This window comes from Crocuta crocuta, unplaced genomic scaffold (genome assembly GCF_008692635.1).
Source record: "Crocuta crocuta isolate KB4526 unplaced genomic scaffold, BGI_CrCroc_1.0 scaffold306, whole genome shotgun sequence".
NCBI lineage: Eukaryota > Metazoa > Chordata > Mammalia > Carnivora > Hyaenidae > Crocuta > Crocuta crocuta.
Genome location: NW_027529630.1, coordinates 1,515,501 through 1,535,630, shown reverse-complemented (window position 1 = coordinate 1,535,630; position 20,130 = coordinate 1,515,501). Strand labels below are relative to the sequence as shown.

The 20,130-nt window shown below is 49.8% G+C and overlaps 1 protein-coding gene across 8 annotated transcripts in view; it reads left to right on the top strand.

Moving 5' to 3' along the window:
* The window catches only part of ARAP1 (ArfGAP with RhoGAP domain, ankyrin repeat and PH domain 1), a 66,696-nt gene that overhangs the window by 9,544 nt on the left and 37,022 nt on the right, over window positions 1–20,130 (top strand). For 5 of the 8 annotated variants that reach the window (XM_077762240.1, XM_077762239.1, XM_077762238.1 and 2 more), the window contains exon 2: window positions 15,591–16,142. In XM_077762240.1, the coding sequence (XP_077618366.1) occupies window positions 15,634–16,142 (509 nt within the window). In that variant the 5' untranslated portion in view covers window positions 15,591–15,633. Of the gene's footprint in view, window positions 1–2,867; window positions 2,925–8,438; window positions 8,521–15,590; window positions 16,143–20,130 lie in introns of those variants that run through there. The other 3 variants (XM_077762236.1, XM_077762235.1, XM_077762241.1) reach the window with 3 other exon arrangements.

Genomic DNA, 20,130 nt, shown 5'->3' with positions numbered 1-20,130 from the left:
TCTGTCCCTCTCCCCAGGGTCAGGGCTAGCCCTCAACTCTTCCAAGGCGTCCCAGCATGTGACTCTGGTTCTGTCCGCTCCTGCTGCCTGGGAGCCTGTCAGTCGACCTGCTTACTCCCTCCTACCTGTTTCTTCCTGTTTCGGACTTACTCATTTATAGTGTAGAGCCCCCATCTCTCCACCACCCCTGCCTTAGGAGGCAGTGGACACAGAGAAGGATCTTCCTGAAGTCACTCTGTGGCACCTTGAGCCTTCCCCTTAACCAGCCTTTTCGTTGGGGGGGAAGGTGCTCCCTGCCCTGCCTGGGAAGCCCCCAGTAGAGGACTGTCTGTGACTGAGGGCAGGGGACCAGGCCACAGTCCGGTGTGCTTCTGCTGGGGGTGTCCCAGGTCTCCACAGGTGCTGTGGGGCTGGTCTGAGCTACGCCTGAACAGTGACACAGGCTGGGACACGGGGAACCGTGGTGTGGGTGAGGGCTGTGGGGTTAGTGTTAGGTGAGGAGCTCTGCCTTGGGGGCAGTTGTAGGGTGGGCCGGTAGGTGTGCTGGCTGAAGGTGGGTCAAGGGCAGAAGCAGGGAAGAGGGCCCAGAGATCCAGACCTGTCTGGGGAGGCCTGGGGTGGATGGGAGCAGCGGGGATGGAGAGGGGGGTGTGTGTCAAAACAAGGTAATGAGGAGGCACAGAGGAGATGGGAGGGAGTGGTTCAGGGTGGTCCATTTGGAGATGGTTGGCCAAGGGGGATTCCTATGTCATAGACTTTGGCAAGACCTAAATTCCAAATCACTGAACTTCAGCTTTGTATATTCGCAAGTGAGGTACTCTGGACATTCACACTTCATCCCATCCCTTCCTCCCTATCTGACCCTCTCTAAGGTGGGGCTTGGGCATGAGGTTTGGGGGAACGTGGGTGACGGTCGGTGCTAGGGTGGGGTAAGATGCTGTCCAGAGGACAAACCACAGGGACCCTGGAGTCTCATGTTTACTAATGGACCTCAGTCCATTTCCCATTTGAAAGTCCCTGGGCTGCCCCTCTGCTACTGATCTCCATGTCCTGGCGAGGGACCTTATTTGCTGTGTCTTAGACCTTCCGGGGGAATAAGACCATGGTGGGAGGGAGGGAGTTTTGGGTCTCAGTTTCCCATTCTCCAGTCCAGATGGCCCAGGAAATCAGTCTCATTTATAATAGTTCTCTGAATGGTCTGTTCATGTTACATTTAAAATCATAAAGCTGGAGCTCCTGGGCGGCTCAGTCAGTTGGGTGTCTGACTCTTGATTTTGGTTCAGGTCATGGCCTCGCAGTTTGTGGGATTGAGTCCCACATCTGGCTCAGTGCAGAGCCTGCTTGGGATTCTCTCCCTCTCTCTCTCTCCCTCTCTCCTTAGCGGCTCATTCTCTCTCTGTCTTTCTCAAAAATAAATAAATAAACATTTTTAAAAAATCATAAAGCTACTTTATAATGTTTTGAGGAACAGACAGGGACAAACTCAATTTTGTCATTCGGTCTTCTAATTATAAAAGTATCCACAACTGTAAAATTTTTATACAGGACAGACAGGAAGGTTGTAGAAAGGAATAGGCTTTCGAGATTAGACTGGGAGTTAGGGCTAGGCCTGAAATTCAGGTCAAGGATGTCTCCTGTCCCTTAGTCTTTAATGTACCTTGGTCATGAGTAAACCTGGTTTTATATTTTATTAGGGTAATGCCGAATGGGCTGCCCCAAGGGGGTTGTTAAAATGTCCCGCCTCGCACCAGGTCCTCTGTGTGTGACGTGCATGTCGTGCACTGTCCAAGGGTACCTGGTTGGGAGGGGGTGAGGTGAGACCTGGGAGAGGGGGTACTGAAACCCAGCCTGTCCTCCCTGCTGAGCTTTCCGTCCTGCGGTGGGGCTCCTGGGGAAAGAGGCATTTTGTCTAATTTGCTCAAAGGCCTCGCCTAGGTTGGTGGTAACCTTGCTTTTCCCTGGAGAGTTCACTGTGGGGTGGGAATGTGGAGTGCCTGGGGCCACCCAGAATGAGGTCCAGGGGCAGGGAGGTGTCCAGTCTGGAGCCCTGAAGGGGGCAGGGTGTGGTAGTCACTGGTATCTGGGGTAACAGAACTCCAGGGTGCTGAGGGGTCCAGACTAGAACCTGGCTGCAAGGCCAACACCAAGGGCCCCTCTGGTCAAGGCCTTGGGGCTAAGGAACAGGAAGTATCTGTCTTACCAGCAGAGGAGTGAGCAGATGACGTGAGGGAGTGTGGTCTCTAACACATATGTAGTGACGTGTGACAGCCATCTGGGTGACAGCGCTGCTTTATGGAGGGGGAAACTGAGGTTCAGAATGTGACATGACTTGCCCAGCGCTTCAGGCAAGAAGTGGTAGAGCCGGGACTAGAACCCAGACTTGCCTGGCATCTTGCGGGGAGAGGGCACTGACTCATTAGTGGCCCCCAGCTTCCTACCAGGTGGCTGAGGCCCTGGGACCCCGACTCAGTCCTTACTCCCCGGAGGGCTGCTCCTCACCACCTCCACCACTCCTGGGTCTCCAGAGGAAGGATCACACCATGGACGGGATGGGACAGAAATCTGGTGCCAGGGAAGTGACAGGACAGAGATTCGGAGCTGCTGCAGGGCAGGAGACTCCTCTGTAGTTCTTTGGGCCTGGTATGCAGCGGCCACCCATCCCTGGGAGACAGAAAGTAGGCGTGTGGGCCCGAGGATCAGTCAGCTGCCTGCCTGTGCACCTGCCGCCTTGCTAGCCTAGCTGGGCTGGAAGGAGCTAGCTTCTGCAGGGGGGCGGGGGCCACTTCTGCACCCTCTGGGCCAGGAACCCAGCCCCCACCCAGTTCCTCATATCTAAGGGAAGTGTCTCCAAGGCTTCTTGCCTGTTTGGCAGAGTCCTGAGAACACCCAGGAGGGCGGCAGATCAAATGTGACCCTGCCCATAGGTATCACCTGGTGATTATCTTGGGGGGCAGGTGGTGGAGTTGGGGGTACTGGGCATTGCGGGGCTCCAGGGCAGTTGTGCACAGTCATGTTGTTGGTAGGGAGTGTGGGAACTGAAGGCTGTGTTTGGGGGAGGGCAGATCTGCTGTGTGGCTGCCAAGTGGGGTGGGAGGTACGTGTCCCTGGAGGCTGTGTGAGGTGTAAGTTTGTGGTATGGGTAGGTTGTGGTTTGTAGACCTGGACTGGCCACAGCTGGATGTGTACTGTTGTTGGTTCCTGTGTGGGCCACCGGAGGGGTTTCCTGAGGGCTATATGCTAAGGACCCTGCCTACCCTGCCTGGGGTGGCAGGGGTGGGAGGGGAGGGCATGTAGGGGAGGAGAGAGTGAGTGGTGGACAACCTCAGGCCTCAGTGTGGACCCTGGGCCTGCCTTCCTTTCCTTCTGTTCACCCATCACTGATCCTTCCCTTGAACCCAGCACGCAGTTCTGTGTAGAGGAGGCCTGAAGATATCATGGTGGGTGGGAGCAAAGAAGGGTCTCGGCTGAAGGGACCTCGGAGCTGAATGTGGAAGGAGTTAGGACCTTCTAGGCTGCCCTGACTCAGGCCTGACTCACTCATGCAAATCAGAATGCAAAGGAGGCTCACACCCTTGTGGGAGTCCCCAGACCTGTCTGGGTGTTACTACTGCCCTCTTACATCCCCCATTCCTGCCCCCACTGAAATCACCCTCCTGGATCTGCGGGGGCCCTTTCTTGTTCCTGTGAGCTGTGCACACTCAACTCCCTTTGGCTGGAAGCACAATCTCCTACTTCTTCAAAGCCCAGCTCAGTAGGGCCCTCTGGAAGCCTTTCTGACTTTATCAGACAGAGGCAGTCACATCCTCTGAAGGCCCTGTTGGCTCCAGCAAGTGACCTGGGCAAATTTCCACCTCACACAGCTTTCCTGAAATGGGGTAAAAATCTCAGGCCTTGGGATTGTTGTGAGGACAACCGAGATAAGGGTGGAAATCTGGCCAAGGACTGGGCATACAGTAGGCATTTTAGGAAATGGAGGAAGTGGGAGTGTGCCTGTCCTTGGCTAAGGCTTTGGGCTGCCTTCCTGCTGCACTGGTGGGCATGGCACAAGGGAGAGGCTGGCCTGGGACAGAGAAGGGGGAGATTTAAACTGGGGTGGGGGGCGAAGTGGTAATTAGAAGACAGAAAGGTGAAAGCTTTGCCTCCAGCAAAGACGGTCTAGGTCAGACCGGAAGAAGGACTGGCTAGCAAGGATTAGAGATTCCAGATGACTCTTACCTCTGGACTGAGTGCCCCTGTGCCAGCCAGGCCCTAGGCTCTGCCGTGGAGAGCAGGGAGGATGAGAAGGGGGTGCATATTCTCAGGCGCAGTGGGGGTCGGGTGGAGATGGATCCTCATGAATGGAGCAACTAGAGACAGATCAGGAGCAGCGCTCTACCATAGGGCTCAGCCTCCGAGGTTTAGGAGCCCAAGGGGAGCGGTTAGGGAGGATTTGCTGGACCTGGAATCAGTACCTGAAGGTGGGAGGATGTGGCTCATTTGCTCATCATTGTCAGCAGACATTTTCAGGGATCCCATATGCTAAGCTGGTGCCTGGTGCAAAAAGTGACATGGAGGGAGTCCTGAGCCAGCCCAGCCTGGCTGGGGCTTGAGGGATGTCAAGTCACTTCCTCTCTGTGGGTGTTTGTTTCTTCATTTGTAAATGTCAGGGCTGAAGAATGACAAGGGGCTGGACTTGTGGCTTTGAGCAGGGTGGGATCTGAGCAGAGGTGGGAACAAGGTTGGCACAGCAGAGGAGAGCTGGAGGGAGACAGGAGAAGCAGGGGCAGGGTGGGGTGTTGAAACTTGAGCTGGGCCCTTGGGGTGGGGGAGGAGGGGAACCCCCCAGTTTGTGGCCATGCTGTCACAACAGGATGACACTCCCCTCTGCTGGGTCCCTGCTTTCCTGGGGGTGGAGATTCAGTGCGATGTCTTAGCAGCTGGAGGGCTTAAACCCCCAAACCAGGGCCAGGATCAGGGTACAGTGAGTATGGCATTTGCCTTGGGAACAAATTATAAGGGGCTGGGGTGGGCAAAAAGAACAGTAATCGAGGTAATATTTTTAAGCCATATTTTAAAAAAAATCAAAACTAATGAAAAAATCCAAGAAAATACTAAAATTTAAAAAATAATGTTTATTTTTGAGAGAGAGAAAGAGACAGAGTGTGAGTGGGGAGGAGGGGAACCCCCCAGTTCCCCAGGCAGAGAGGGAGGGAAACACAGAATTTGAAGCAGGCTCTAGGCTCTGAGCTGTCAACATAGGGCTCCACATGGGGTTCAAACCCACGAGCCATGAGATCATGACCTGAGCTGAAGTCAGACGCTTAACTGACTGAGCCCCCCGGGCGCCCCCAAAATACCAAAATTTTAAATAAAGAGGTTCAGTATTGCTGTTTCCTTCTTTGCTTCAGGCTCCAGCATGGCTTAGAAGGGCACTGTTCCAAACTTCTTTTTCAAGAGCTGTCTCCTTCAGGAAGCCTTCCCTGATCCTTAGCTTGCTGAGGGCCCTGTGGGCTGTTTTCCCTGGCCGGATGGTGTCAGACCCCCTCTAGCCTGAGATTCCTGGAGTGCCAGTCCAGGTCTGAAGTTCATGCTACTAGAACCTTGAACAGGGCCATCCTAGAGGGGAATCAGTGTGGATCCCTGAGCCTGACCTTGGCCTGCAGTCTTTCTTGCAGGAATGGGAGCTTGAGGGGGACCCACGATGGGGTTGACCCTTTCTCAGGGATGAAAGGAAGTGGTTTCCTGTTTCCCAGTCCTGGTGATTTCAGTAGGGTGGTTGGGGCCATCATCAGTTCATGTTGAACTGTTAGAACAGGGCCCAGGCTGTAGCAGGTGCTCACTTAGTATTCATGATCGCTTTTGAGAGGCAGTGAGCAGTGTGGTTAAGAGTCTAGAGTCAGAGTATCCAGAAGAAGTGAAATGGAAGCCACAGGTGCGGTTTAAAATTTCCTGGTGGTTGGGCGCCTGGGTGGGTCAGTCAGTTAAGCGTCAGACTTCAACTCAGGTCATGATATCACGGTTCGTGAATTCAAGCCCCTCTGCTGACAGTGCAGAGCCTGGAGCCTGCTTCAGATTCTGTGTCTCCCTCTGTCTCTGCCCCTCCCCTGCTCGTGCTCTGTCTCTCTCAAAAATAAAAATATTAAACATTTTTTTTCTGGTGGTCACATTAAGAAGAAACAGGTGAGGGGTTCCTGGATGGCTTAGTCGATTAAGCGTCAGACTTCAGCTCGGGTCATGATCTCCCGGCTCGTGGGTTTGAGCCGGGCGTCATGCTCTGTGACAGCTCAGAGCCTGGAGAGCCTGCTTCAGATTCTGTGTCTCCCTCTCTGTGCTTCTTTCCCGCTCACGCTCTCTCTGAAAAATAAACATTAAAGAAAAAGAAGAAACAGGTGAAATTAATTTTAATAATGTATAATTGCATTGTGTAATAAATAGAAACAATAGATTTTATATTCTTGGGTGTTTTGTACAAAGTCTTCAAAGTCCATGGGGTGCCTGGGTGTCTTAGTTGGTTAAGTATCCGACTTCAGCTCAGGTCATGATCTCATGGTTCGTGGATTCGAGCCCCACGTCGGGCTCTGTGCTGACAGCTAGCTCAGAGCCTGGTGCCTGTCAGATTTTGTATCTCCCTCTCTCTGACCCTTCCCCTGCTCATGCTGTCTCTCTCTCTCTCTCTCAGAAATAAATTTTAAAAAAAAATTAAAAATAAAAAAATAAATTAAAAAAAACAAAATTCAGTGGGTACTTTATACAACACACACTTCGTTAGGTGGCAGCATCTTGAGTGCTCAACAGCCCCATGCGGTTACTACTGGTTACTGTATTAGACAAAGCCTAACTAGACTATATTCAAGCAGCCCCGTCCTAGCTGTGTGACTTTGGGCAGATTACTTACCTTGTCTGTGCCTCAGTTTCTTCATCTTGAGGTATGAGATATGTACCTCATAGGGTTGCTGTGAAGATTAATTAATAAAAAGTGCTTAGGTACCTGGCATATAATAAGGACTATTCATGTTGTCTGTTATTTTTTATTTTATTTATTAGGGTTTTTTTAAAAGTATTTTACAAAATATTTATTTATTTTTGAGAGAAAGGGAGAGCACAAGCAGGGGAGTGGCAGAGAGAGAGAGAGGGAGACACAGAATCTGAAGCAGTCTCCATCAGCTCTGTGCTGACAGCTCAGAGCCTGACACAGGGCTCCAACTCACACACTGTGAGATCATGACCTGAGTCAGAGCCCGACAGTTAACTGACTGAGCCACCCAGGCCCCCCTATTGTTTTTTAAAAAATTGTCAGTTGAATAGCGTTGCCTTTCTTTGTCAATTCCTTCTGAAATAAGAATTGCCCAAGATTTACTTTTAAAATACTTTTAGGGGCACCAGGTTGGCTCTGTCGGTTAAGCATCTGACTTTTGATTGTGGCTCAGGTCATGATCTCATTGTTCTTGGGATTGATCCCCGAGTTGGGCTCTGTGCTGGCAGTGTGGAGCCTGCCTGGGATATTCTCTTTCTCTCTCACTGTCTCTGCCCCTCCCCTGCTCATGCTTTTTCTCTGTCTCTCTCAAAATAAGTAAATAAACTGAAAAAATAAAATAAAATACTTTTAAAACCTATACCTATTTTAGCCCCATCCTAAGAAATATTGTAGAGTCTACTTGAGACAAATACCTAACTAGTAAGTTGAAATGTTCACAAGTACCCCCTAAAGCCGTCACGCAGAGCCCAGCAGTTTTCTGCCGACCCTCCTCTAGTGGCAGGAAACCTGCTGTGCCCCAGAAGAAGAGCCCATCTACCCTCTCCCGGCCCCCAGTAGAGCCCGAGCTGCCTGAGCTTTCAGGCAGCCTGCCCTCAGGGATGGCCAGTTAGTGCCCCTCCCACCTGGAAATACGCTCATTTGGCCCCACATGTGTTTAAGAGCAGTACCTCTGAGGTCTCATGCCTCGGCTGGTCCCCTCTACCCACACCCCACCCTGTGGCTATCAGGCTTCATGGAGCGGGTCCTGTTTCCCTGGGTCTCCCCTGTGTCCCCCACCTCTCACTGACAGGCTCTGCCTTCCAGTGGGAACTGCATCTTCCCCCTCCCAGTCCTCCTGGGGGCACTCCAGGCCCAACAATTCCCACCAGAGACCGCCTCTACACCTCCCTGCCGCTGGTTCTGGGGAGGGCCGGACAACAGAAAGTTCTGACTCCTCTTCGCCACCACCACCACCCGTGTGGCCGTTACCTCTGGGCGAGCCTTTGCCTCTTCAATCCTGCAAGCAGGCCTTTCTCTGTCTAACCTCTGCTGCCCCACCTGGCTTCCATTAGGCCCCCTGAACTCTTCCTCCTTCCTCTATCCTCTTCCCCATCTCGTGCTTCCTTCTTACTCTTCCCCCCTCCCCTTCCCTTCTTCCTTCCTCCCTCCTCCTGGTCCTCCTGACACCCCACTGCTCAAAGTGGCTCCACCCCTGTCCTTGCAGGTGCCTCTTGGATCAAGATGAGGAGCAATTCAGAGTAGCTGCTGCCCCTGGGAGGATCCCTGGTGTCCTGGCCACCCAGTGGGTGAGTCAGGAGGTGGGAAGTAGGGAGCTGGGCTGGGTGTGGCCGGCTCAGCCCCAGCTTTGAGGTGGGGGAGGCTTCATGGAGGCCAGACCTGAGGTCCCAGTTTTCATTTTGAAAATAGGCAGAGGAGCAGAGAGAGGGTGAGGCTAAAGAGCTTCCCAGGAGGGCTTTGAAGGGCTGGGATAGGGCAGGGGTAGTGGGTTGGGTGGGGGGTGTGTATCACATTATCTTTTTTTCCCCCACCTTTTTGTATCACATTATCCTTTAAATTGTATTTAGTTTTTGGAAAGTGGTACAAAATTTAAGATACAGAGCAGTGTAGTGAAAGGTAACACTCCCTCCCTTATACCCCCAGCTGCCAGTTCTCCTCCCCAAAGGCAGGTGGTTTCTTGTATATCCATCCAGAGGTAGTGTGTGTGTCTACATGCATACACACACACATATATACACACACATATGTACATATATGTACATATAAATTATTTTTAATGTTTATTTAATTTTAAGAGAGACAGACAGAGGTGAGCAGGGGAGGGGCAGAGAGAGGGAGACACAGAATCTGAAGCAGGCTTCAGGCTCGGAGCTGTCAGCATAGAGCCTGATGTGGGGCTGGAACTCAGACTGCGAGATCATGACCTGAGCCAAAGTTGGTTGCCTAACCAGCTGAGCCACCCAGGCGCCCCTGTACATTTTTTTAATTTAACCCAGATATTTACATAATTGAAAAGTGTTCTGCATCTAATTTTTCCACCTAACAACAAATCCTTAATATCATTTTAGGTGAACTTTAGAATTTGCCTGTTGGTAATTTGGTGGTGGGGAGGGTTGTGTTTTGTACTGGCTGTCACTTAACCCAGGAATAACTGATGTCTTCATAATGGTGAGAGCCAGTTTATCCAAGAACACCAAGTGTATTTCTGTTTGTTTGTGTCTTCCTTTGGGGCCCTCAGCAGCCTTTTTAAAGAACTCACATGGTTCAGGGGCACCTGGGTGGCTCAGTCAGTTAAGTGTCCGACTCTTGATTTTGGCTCAAGTCATGATATCACGGTTCATGAGTCAGAGCCCCACGTCGGGCTCTGTGCTGACAGTGCAGCACCTGCTTGGGATTCTCTCTATCCCTCTCTCTCTGCCCCTCTCCTGCTCACTCTCTCTCTCTCTCTCAAAGTAAATAAATAAACTTAAAAAAATAACTGACATAGTTCAAAATGTAGGTAATAGATAAAGATTATAGATGCAGAGTGAAAAGTCTTCCTCCCACCGGGGGTGGGTTCCTGGGGAAGCCAATGGAGCCTCAGCTTCAGGCTCCGTCCAAGGCCCAGAATGGGCCTGGGCAGTGTGTGCATGTGGTCATGTGGTTTGAGAATTTTTACAGAAGTAAGATATTCTTTCTTATTCCAGTTAATTTTTTTGAATTGAGACATGATTTACATACAACATTGTATTAGTTTTCAGGTGTGAAACTAATGATTTGGTATTTGTGTATATTGTAAAATGGTAAGATATTCTGATATTCTTTTTTTTGTTTTTAAGTTTATTTATTTACTTAGAGAGCACACGAGCAGGGGAAGGGCAGAGAGAGAGGGAGAGAGGGAATCCCAAGCACTTTTCACTGTCAGCACAAAGACCAGCAACGCGGGGCTCGATCTTACAAATTGTGAGATCGTGACCTGAGCCAAAACCAAGAATCAGAGCCTTAACTGACTGAGCCACCCGGGTGCCCCTGATATTCTTTTTCTTTAAAAAAAAATTTTTTTAATGTTTGTTTATTTTTGAGAGAGAGTGTGAGCAGAGGAGTGGCAGAGAGAGGGAGACACAGAATCCAAAACAGGCTCCAGGCTCTGAGTTGTCAGCATAGAGCCTGATGTGGGGCTTGAACAGGAACTGCAAGATCATGACCTGAGCCGAAGTTGGAGACTTAACCGACTGAGCCACCCAGGCTCCTGCCTGAGACTCTTTTTTTTTTTTTTTTTAATTAATTAGTTAATGGGGTGCTAGCATGACTCAATCGGTTGATCATCCGACTTTGGCTCAGGTCATGATCTTGTAGTTCATGAGTTTGAGCCCCACATCGGGCATGCTGCTCTCAGCACAGAGCCTGCTTCGGACCTTCTGTCGCCTTCTCCTTCTGTCCCTCCCCTGCTTGTGCTTTCTCTCTCAAAAATAAATAAAACATTAAAAAACAATTTTAATTAATTAATTAATTTTTAAATTTACATCCAAAGTTAGTTAGCATATAGTGCAACAATGATTTCAGGAGTAGATCCCTTAATCCTTCTTACCCATTTAGCCCATACCCACTCCCACAACCCCTCCAGCAACCCTCTGTTTGTTCTCCATATTTAAGAGCCTCTTATGTTTTGTTCCCCTCCCTGTTTTTATATTATTTTTGCTTTGCTTCCCTTATGTTCATCTGTTTTATATCTTAAATATCTCATATGATTGAAGTCATGATAACTTGTCTTTCTCTGACTAATTTCACTTAGCAGAATACCCTTCAGTTCCATCCATGTAGCTGCAAATGGCAAGATTTCATTCTCTTTGATTGCCACGTAGTACTCCATTGTATGTATATACCACATCTTCTTTATCCATTCATCCATCAATGAACATTTGGGCTCTTTCCATACTTTGGCTGTTGTTGATAGTGCTGCCATGAACATTGGGGTGCATGTACCCCTTCGAAACAGCATACCTGTATTTCTTGGATAACTACCCTACTAGTGCAGTTGCTGGGTTGTAGGATAGTTCTATTTTTAGTTTTTTGAGGCACCTCCATACTGTTTTCCAGAGTGGCTGCATCAGTTCATATTCCCACCAGCAGTGCAAAAGAGATCCTTTTTCTCCACATCCTTGCCAACATCCGTTGTTGCTTGAGTTGTTAATGTTGGCCATTCTGACTGGTGTGAGGCAGTATCTCCTTGTGGTTTTTGGTTTGTAATTCCCTGATGATGAGTGATGTTGAGCAATTCTTCATGTGTCTGTTTGCCATCTGGATGTCTTCTTTGGAGAAGTGTCTATTCATGTCTTTTGCCCATTTCTTCACTGGATTCTTTGTTTTTCTGGGTGTTGAGTTTGGTAAGTTCTTTATAGATTTTGGATACTAACCCTTTATCTGATATGTCATTTTCAAATATCTTCTCCCATTCCATTGGTTGCCTTTTAGTTTTGCTGATTGTTTCCTTCTGATATTCTTTTTCTTAAAAATGGAATTGAACATGTGTCAGCATCCGACCCCTTGAAGCCTGGCTCTGTGTCTGCTCCCTTCCATCCCCTCAGCCCTCAGTTTTCCTCCTTAGAGGCAATGTCACCTTGTGTCTGATGTATCTTTTCAGAGATATTTTATGCATTTACCATCACCACATACTAATCTATCCTCTGGTTTGTTTTTTTCTACATAAAGGCAGAATGTTTTATATACTGTTCTGCACCTTTCTTTAGTCACTTAACAACATACCTGGGAGGTCATCCCATATCAGTATGTATGTACTGAGTTTCCTCATTTTTATAAGGTTGCTCAGTATTCTACTATATGACCACACTATAGTTTAGTTAACCATTCCCTGATTGATGGGTATTTTGGTTATTTCCAGTCTTTTGTTACTGTATACATCACTGTTGCTGGTCACTGAGGAAGACTACAGAATAAGTGTCTAGGGGTGGCTGGAACAAAGAACAGAAGGACTTGGGGTTTTCATAGCTATTGTGGCATTAATTGCCCTTCCCAGAGCCACTCCCACCAGCCAGGCAGGGGAATACCTCACCCTGTCACCACTTAGTGCACAGAGGTTAAGTTCTTTTTCATATGTTTAAGAGCCATTTATATTTTCCTTTCTGTGAATTTCTCTCTTCATATTTTTTGCCCATTTTTCTGTTAGGTCACTGACCAGCTTTTTAAAAAAAAAATGTTTATTTATTTTTGAGAGAGAGGAGGAGCAGAGAGAGACAAATCCCAAGTAGGCTCCATACCGTAAGCACAGAGCCGACTTGAGGCTCGAATTCATAAACCATGAGACCATGATCTGAGCCCGAAATCAAATTGGACCTGTTTATTATTTCTAGGTGCTTTTCGGTTTTTAGGAAAATTAGTTCTGTGTTTGAGATATGAGAGGCAGATGTCCCTTGAGTTGTCGTTTTTCTTTTGGCTTTGTTTCTGGTTCATTAAAGTAATTTTTTTTAATGTTTATTTACTTTTGAGAGACAGAGAGAGAGGAGATGGAGCATGAACAGGGAAGGGGCAGAGAGAGAGAGGGAGACACAGAATCGAAATAGGCTCTACGCTCTGAGCTGTAAGCAAAGAGCCTGATGCGGGGCTCTTACTCCCAAACCACAAGATCATGTAACCTGAGCTGAAGTTAGATGCTTAACTGACTGAGCCACCCAGGTGCCCCTGTTTCTAGTGCATTTTAATCATGTGTGAATGTGTGGTTTTTATATAGTTTAGTATTTTACTCTTTTATCTTTCTGGGTTTGTATCATTTCTAAAAGGCTTTTGCCTCTCTGAGATAATATTTTAAATCCTTTCATAGTTTTATTTTTTGTAATGAAATCTTTGATCTTTCTAATTTATCTGGTTATAAGGTGTGAGGTAGAGGTGTAACTTTGTTTCTAGATTGATCTACTACTGTCCCAACAACTTAATAATCCATCTTTTCTCCACTAGTTTAAGATGTTACTTTTATTGTCCACTAAATTATTATATGCATTTGGGTCTATTTTTGAACTTTCTGTTCTCTCTCTCTCTATTTACTTATTTATTTATTTATTTATTTATTTATTTATTTATTTATAGAAAGAGAGAGCATGTGCAGGAGAAGAGCAGAGAGAGAGAAGGAGAGAGAGAATCCCAAGCAGGCTCTGCATTGTCAGCACAGAGCCAGACACGGGGATCTATCCCATGAAATGTGAGAGATCATGACCTGAGCTGAAATCAAGAGTCATACACTTAGCCACTGAGCCACCCAGGCACCCCAGAACCTTTTGTTCTGTTTAATTCCTCTGTTCAAATGCTGGTAACGTGTACTGTTTTAATTACTATGTCTTTATATGTTTTAATATGTGGTGAGTCTGGTTCTTGCTCTCTACCCTTTTTTTACCCTCCACCCCCTATTTCTAGAATTTTCCTGCCTCTTCCTGCTTGTTTACTTTTCCACATGAATTTTCAGATCCACTTGTCTAGCTCCCCTCCCCCCCCAAAAGTTGTGTGTATATTTAATAGGATTATGCATATTTATAAATTAACTCCAAGAGAATTAATCTTTATGATGTCTTCTACCCGGCAGCATACTGTATCTTTTCATTTGTCCAAGTCTCTTCTCTTACCTCTTCCTACGGATCCCACACATTTCTTATTATGTTTCTTCCTGGTGTTTTATGTTCTGTGGTGCTGTTGTAAACGAGGCTTTTCATCCTGGTTTCTACCTGGCTATTGCCTATAACTATTGATTCTGTTATATTAGTTTTGAATCCAGCTCACTTGCTAATTCTTTTATTGTTTATAATAGTTTCTTAGTTGAGCTTCTTGGGTTTTCCAACTAAAAATTTATATTATTGGTAATCAATAGATAGTTTACCTCTTCCTGCCCAATTTTTATACTTCTTGTTTATTTTTGTTGTCTAGAACTTTCAGTGAATGTGAATAATACAATGATGATGTTGATGATGAATAATCATTGAGCAACTGGGTGGTTCAGTCAGTTGAGCATCTGACTCTTGATTTCACCTCACGTCATGATCTCAGGGTCATGGGGTTGAGCCCCACATCAGCCCCACATCAGCCCCACTCAGTATGGAGCCTGCCGGAGATTCATTCTCTCTCCCTCTTCCCCTCTCCCCGCCCATGTGCTGTCTCTCTCTAAAGTAAAAAGAAAAATAGGGAGGCCCGGGTGGCTCAGTCAGTTAAATGTCCGACTTCAGTTTAGGTCACGATCTTGCAGTTCATGAGTACGAGCCCCATATCGGGCTCTGTGCTGACAGCTCAGAGCCTGGAGTCTGCTTTGGATTCTGTGTCTCCCTCTCTCTCTGTCTGCCCCCACCTCTCAAAAATAAACATTAAAAAAATTTTTTTTTAATTCTCCTCCTCTTCCTCCCTCTCCTCCTCCTCATGAAATGATATCCTTGTTTCATTCCTGACTTTAATGGAAATTTTTCCATTGTTTTCCCATTAAGCAAGGTGCTGATTTTTTACTTTAAGGGAGTATCAGTCTGTTTCTATTTTAGTAAGATTTTTGTTAAGTACACTGGATATTGGCTTTTATCATATGCCTCTTTAGCATCTGTGGAGATGATTTAATGACTTTTCTCTTTTGATTTGTTAATCTTCTCTCTGTGTCATCTACCTCTTGACTCTTGCCAGGCCAGGAGCTCTTGAGTACAGGGATGGGACTTGAGTCCCTATTGCCCTGTATGAGGCTTTTCAAATGAAAAAATGAATGGATGACCTTTCCTATACATGAACCCCCTTGGTGGTGGGAGGGGTGACTCATTCACAGGGCCTGGCCCCCAGCTATGTGATGCTGGCTTGACTTACCTCCTGGAGCATTCTGCTTCCTCCAGGGGCATGGAGGTGGGGTGAAGTTCAACCTGTAGACTGGGTGGCAGGGGACCAGCAGTGGTGTCACTCAATCCCACCCATACTTGCTAAGCCCCTGGGCCTGGCCCTCCGCGGGGGACTGGTACCTCTGAAGGAACTGGGCCCTTGCCTGGGTCTTGCAGAAGGCAATGGAAGGTATGTGTGCCAGACACAGCCATTGGCTAGCCTTGTAGCAGTGGCCCAGGCTGTGGGTGGGGCTTAGGGGTGCTACCAGCTCTGGTTCCTGGAGGGCTTCCTAGAAGAGATGTGAGCCGGCTACTAGGAGGCCACAGGGGTGGTGGAGGCAGGTTTCAGGCAGAGAGAAAAGCCTATGTGTTCAGGGCCCTGGCAGTATCTGCCCTTGCCTGGCACGTGGGCCACAAGGGAGAAAGCTCAAGACAGCGCTCAACCCCAGGGCATGGGAGAGCCACAGAGGGTTGCTAATCAGGGAACTATGGCTGGGTGGCCTTGCCTCATACTTGTGCCTATCTGTCTATTCCAGGTCCAGACAAGGCCCTGCCGGCTGGCCTCTGCTGGCAGGAACCATGGCAGAGGCCGGGGATGCAGCACTGTCGGTGGCTGAGTGGTTGCGGGCCCTCCACCTGGAGCAGTACACCGGGCTCTTTGAGCAGCACGGACTGGTGTGGGCCACAGAGTGCCAAGGCCTCAGTGACGCCCGCCTGGTGGACATGGGCATGCTACTCCCTGGCCACCGTCGCCGCATCCTGGCTGGCCTGCTCCGCGCCCACACGCCCCCAACCCCGGCACCCCGCCCTACCCCACGGCCTGTGCCCATGAAGCGTCATGTCTTCCGCTCGCCGCCTGTGCCTGCCACTCCACCACAGCCACTGCCTTCAGCTAGAGAGGATGAGGAGCTACCCGCTGCGCCCCCCATCCCACCCCGGAGGAGTTGCCTTCCACCTGCCTGCTTCTCTGCCCCATCTGCAGCAGCCCGAGACCCTGTGCTGCCCCCGCTGCCTGCCAAGCGGCATCTGGCAGAGTTAAATGTTCCGCCGGTGCCCCCTCGCACTGGGACTTCCCGCCTGCTGGTGAGGTGAGTAGATGCCATCCATGGTGGGAGGAACATGGGTAGAAGATGCTGGAAAGTGGAGATGGAGTTTGTGGCCTTTGGCAGCAGGGTAAGAAAGGCAGCTTAGTGGAGGGAACAGCATGTGGGAAGCTCAGAGGTGGGAAGCACTGTCCCTGGGCACTCTGAGCAGACTGGGGGTAAACTGTTGGGTAAGTGTGAATAAGGCTTGTGGACGACACTGGTGGGACATTCTGTGAAGGCCGGTGGGAAGCCGGGAAGGTTTCAAGCAGAATGTAAAGATGAAGGCTGGATCGAATGGATGATTGGTGGAGGAGGAGGCTGCGTGACCAGTGAGAGGGCCCAGGCCCCCAGGAGAGGCCCCCACTTGGGCGGCGCTACCAGGGCGGAGATAAGTAGGCAGACTGGAGTGAGAAGTTGGCCCTGGAATGGACAGGACTAGGGGATGGCCTGGACACACGCAGAGAGGGCACAGGGAGCCACATGGCATCCAGGTTTCTATCTTGGGTGGATAGTGGTGGCATCCCTGATCTGGGGACACAGGGACAGAAGAGTTCCCAGAGAAGAAGTCTGGGGTTCAATTTGGGGCCTGTTGAGTACGAGGCACTGAGAGTTGGGGGTACCTTCTGAGTCAGGAGGTGGCATGTAGAGGAAACAGTCCAGGAGGATGAGCTGCTGTTGGGGGAGCAGGAACTGGCCAGGGCCTGGTGCTGTGCTCCTGTCTCCCCCTCCACACTGCTCTTCCCACACGTCCCCGCATTCTGGGGACACTTCTCAGGCTGCAACTTACTGGCCCTCCCTCCTCAGATTTTTTCCCCTCCCAGCTCCTGGTACCCCTCGGTTCTTTCAGTTTCCTCCCACTTTTGTGGGTGTTCCATTTGAACCTCCTTCACGTATGCCCTTCCTGCCATTTGCTGGGGTGCCCAGCTGGGAGGGAGCATCCCCAGCTGGTGCTGGATATATGTTTGGGGGTATAATGGAGATTACTGCAGTGCTTGGGCCAAGTCAGCCTAATCTGGGAAGATGTCTTGGAGGAGGAAGGGATGTGCAGGGAGAGGTCTCTTGGTCCCTATGTTGGGCACTGTGCTGGCTGCTTCACTTCCATGATCTTGTTTGATCCCTGCTCGACCTTCTGGAGGATTTGTGTCTTGTTTTCAAGCAGAGAAACTGAGGCTCAGAGAAGGGATGGATCCATGCCAATTGCATGCTCAGGGAGCCCCTGTGGGGAGGGTCTGGAGAGTTTTCACCACACAGAGAGGAACATTAAGTAAGGGGGCCTTGCAGGCCAAGCCAAGGCTGTGGTGTTTTGAGATTTGATTGGTAGAAGCATAAAGAGGGTTTGTGCTTTTCCTGAATTCACACAGCTGGGGACCATACTAGGGTCCCCTAGAAGCCTGGCTCGCTGTTTCGATTGGAGTTTCTTGGCACTGTTGTGCCCTCTAGTGGCTATTGTGACACATGCATGAGCCGTTTCTATTTCTTTTAATTCCATCAACAAAATGGGGAGGGGTGGTGGGGAGAGAGAATATGTGTGTGTGCTGTCTATTTCTGTTTGTCCATCAGTCTCTGGGGGTGGGAGAAGGTGAACAAGGACAGGAGGCAGGGCCCTGTCCATTGGGGATTCTCAAGGGCTGAGGAGGCAAACCGCTCATTGAGGCAGTGGAGGCCTGGATTCCTGTTTCGAAGTCAGAACACCTAGGGCAGGCCTAGCTAGCTGTGTGGCTGATTAGCAGCTGCCCTTCTGGGCCTGTTTCTCCATCAGGGGCCCTCCTTGGCCTTCCACAGCCCTCCAGGTACTAACATCTGCATTCAGGAGCCTTGGCAGGATAGAGCAAGAGTCCTGTCTATGCCCCAGGGTACCAGCCTCCACTCTCAAAGCCTCAGTCTGAACTTAGTCACTTAGCCGGCCTGTGGGGGGTCAGGCTTCCATGCTCCGGAGTCTGGCCTCTTGTTTTTTGTTTTTTCTGTTAATGCTTATTTAGTGGTTTTGTTTTGTTTTGTTTTGTTTTGTTTTGTTTTGAGAGAGACAGAGGGTGAGCAGGGGAGGGGCACAGGGGGAGAGAGAGAGAGAGACAGAATGTGAAGCAGGCTCCAGGCTCTGAGCTGTCAGCACAGGGGGCTCTTTCTTAAGGCAGAGCGCGATGGGAGGTGAGCTGCCAAGCCTGGCTTCCTCATCCTGGGGGCTTTGACATTTGGAACAGTGGACATCTGCGGGTCCTGGCACTCCGACTTCCAGGGTGTGCAAAATCTTCAAAGTGAAGTGGTAGAAAAGCTCACTGCAGATGGAGCTGCATGTATGGGTAACAAACAGGTGAAGGCTGAGCAGGAAGGAGACCGGGATGAAGCCTGGCTGGCTTTCCTCACAGCCCCTCCTTAGGGACCCAAGGCTCCACGGGGCACTGGAAGGCTATTCAACCTGGCCTGCTTCTGCCTCCTGTGCAGGAGTCCCTTCTTCCTGGTGTGGCCTTTGGGCCCTTGCTTATACCCTTTAGTAATAGGGGTCTCACTGTCTCAATCTTAGGACCTTTTACACCTGGTCACGTGGTGACTGAGTGAGCATTTCCGCCTGGCTCCAGCTCATCACCAGCCTCCCCAGCAGAACTTGGGAGCTACCTGCTGTGTGTGCATGTGTGTACTCTTGAGATAGTGACTCCATGTGAGGCCATGCCTTGCCTAGCCAGTTGGTATGTGTGCACCTGTAGGTGTGCATGCTTGTGTGAGCTGTCAAGGTAGTAGTGTATCTGCACACATTTTAAGGGAGGCCGTATGTGATCCTAAGATGTACATGTGAGTGGGTGTTTATGCAGTTTCCATTGTTACTTTCGGTGGTGTGTATGTGAGTTCAGCAGCCTGTGTACACATGTGCCCGTGTGTACTGGCGTGATGGGGACTCCAACAGCATGAGTCCATTTGTGAGTGCACGTGCTGTGTGTTATTTGTGTGCTGCCGGGTGTGAGCCAGTGTGTGTACATATGCCTCCACGCCCACTAGCGTCAGCTCTATTAGGGCTACAATTCTTGTTGATTTTGTTTAGTGCCGAATCCCTAACACCTGGAACAGTGCCAGGTACCTAATAGACACTCCGAAAGTATTTGCTGTGTGCCTGACTAGATGAGGGCTGCACGAGTTTCTGTACTGCCCAGTGCTGAGCACGGGGGCTACGCAGGCTGACTCAGCACCCAGAGGGTGCCTTCAGCACACACCAGACACTAGACCATAGGGTTAAAGGGCCCTGCGCTCACACCCCAAATCCCTTTCCGCTGTGCAGCCTGTCACCCCCAGACATCTTAGAAAGGCAGAGGCCTTCGAGGAAGCAGGGATGGGGTTGCCGCGTCCCTGCCCCCAGCTGAGTCAGGACTCTCAGAACCAGGCTCACCATTCTGCCTGCCCCAGGAGAACCCCACTTCACCCCTCACAGAGTCTGCACCCCCACCATTATTTAAGCCTGTAATAGGGAACTTGCCAATGAGTCCAGAGATGCTGAGAAACTTGCCCAGAGTCACATGGCCCAGCAGAGTGGAAACCAGTGTTCAGACCCTGCCTCCTGGGCCGGGGCCCAGTCTACTCACCTCCAAGTATCATAGATGTGAACCCTCTAAGCCTGCTTCCCGAAGTGGCAGAGGGGTCATTTCTGACCCAGGGTTCCAGGGTCACTCCACAGAGCCCCTCTCAGATTGCTCTGGGCCTCAGTTTCCTCCTCTGATGTCTAGATGTCTGGGGATACCTTCAGAGAGGAAGTATTTGGCCAGAGAGGGCAGCTGCCAGCTGGAATCATATTGTAAGTCCTCCCACCTATGCCCTTAATTGCCCTGCAGCTCAGCCAATCCAGGTCTTCCTGAAGGCTGATCACTTGTTGCTGGGGCAGAACTTGCTCCCTTCAAAAGCCTCTTTCCCAGCCTCTCTGGGCCTTCTTGTGGGGGTGGGGAGGGAGCAGCCAAGTCCAGCACTTCTTGAGTGTCTACTCTGTAAGGCCCTGCTTGCCAGCACTTTGGTG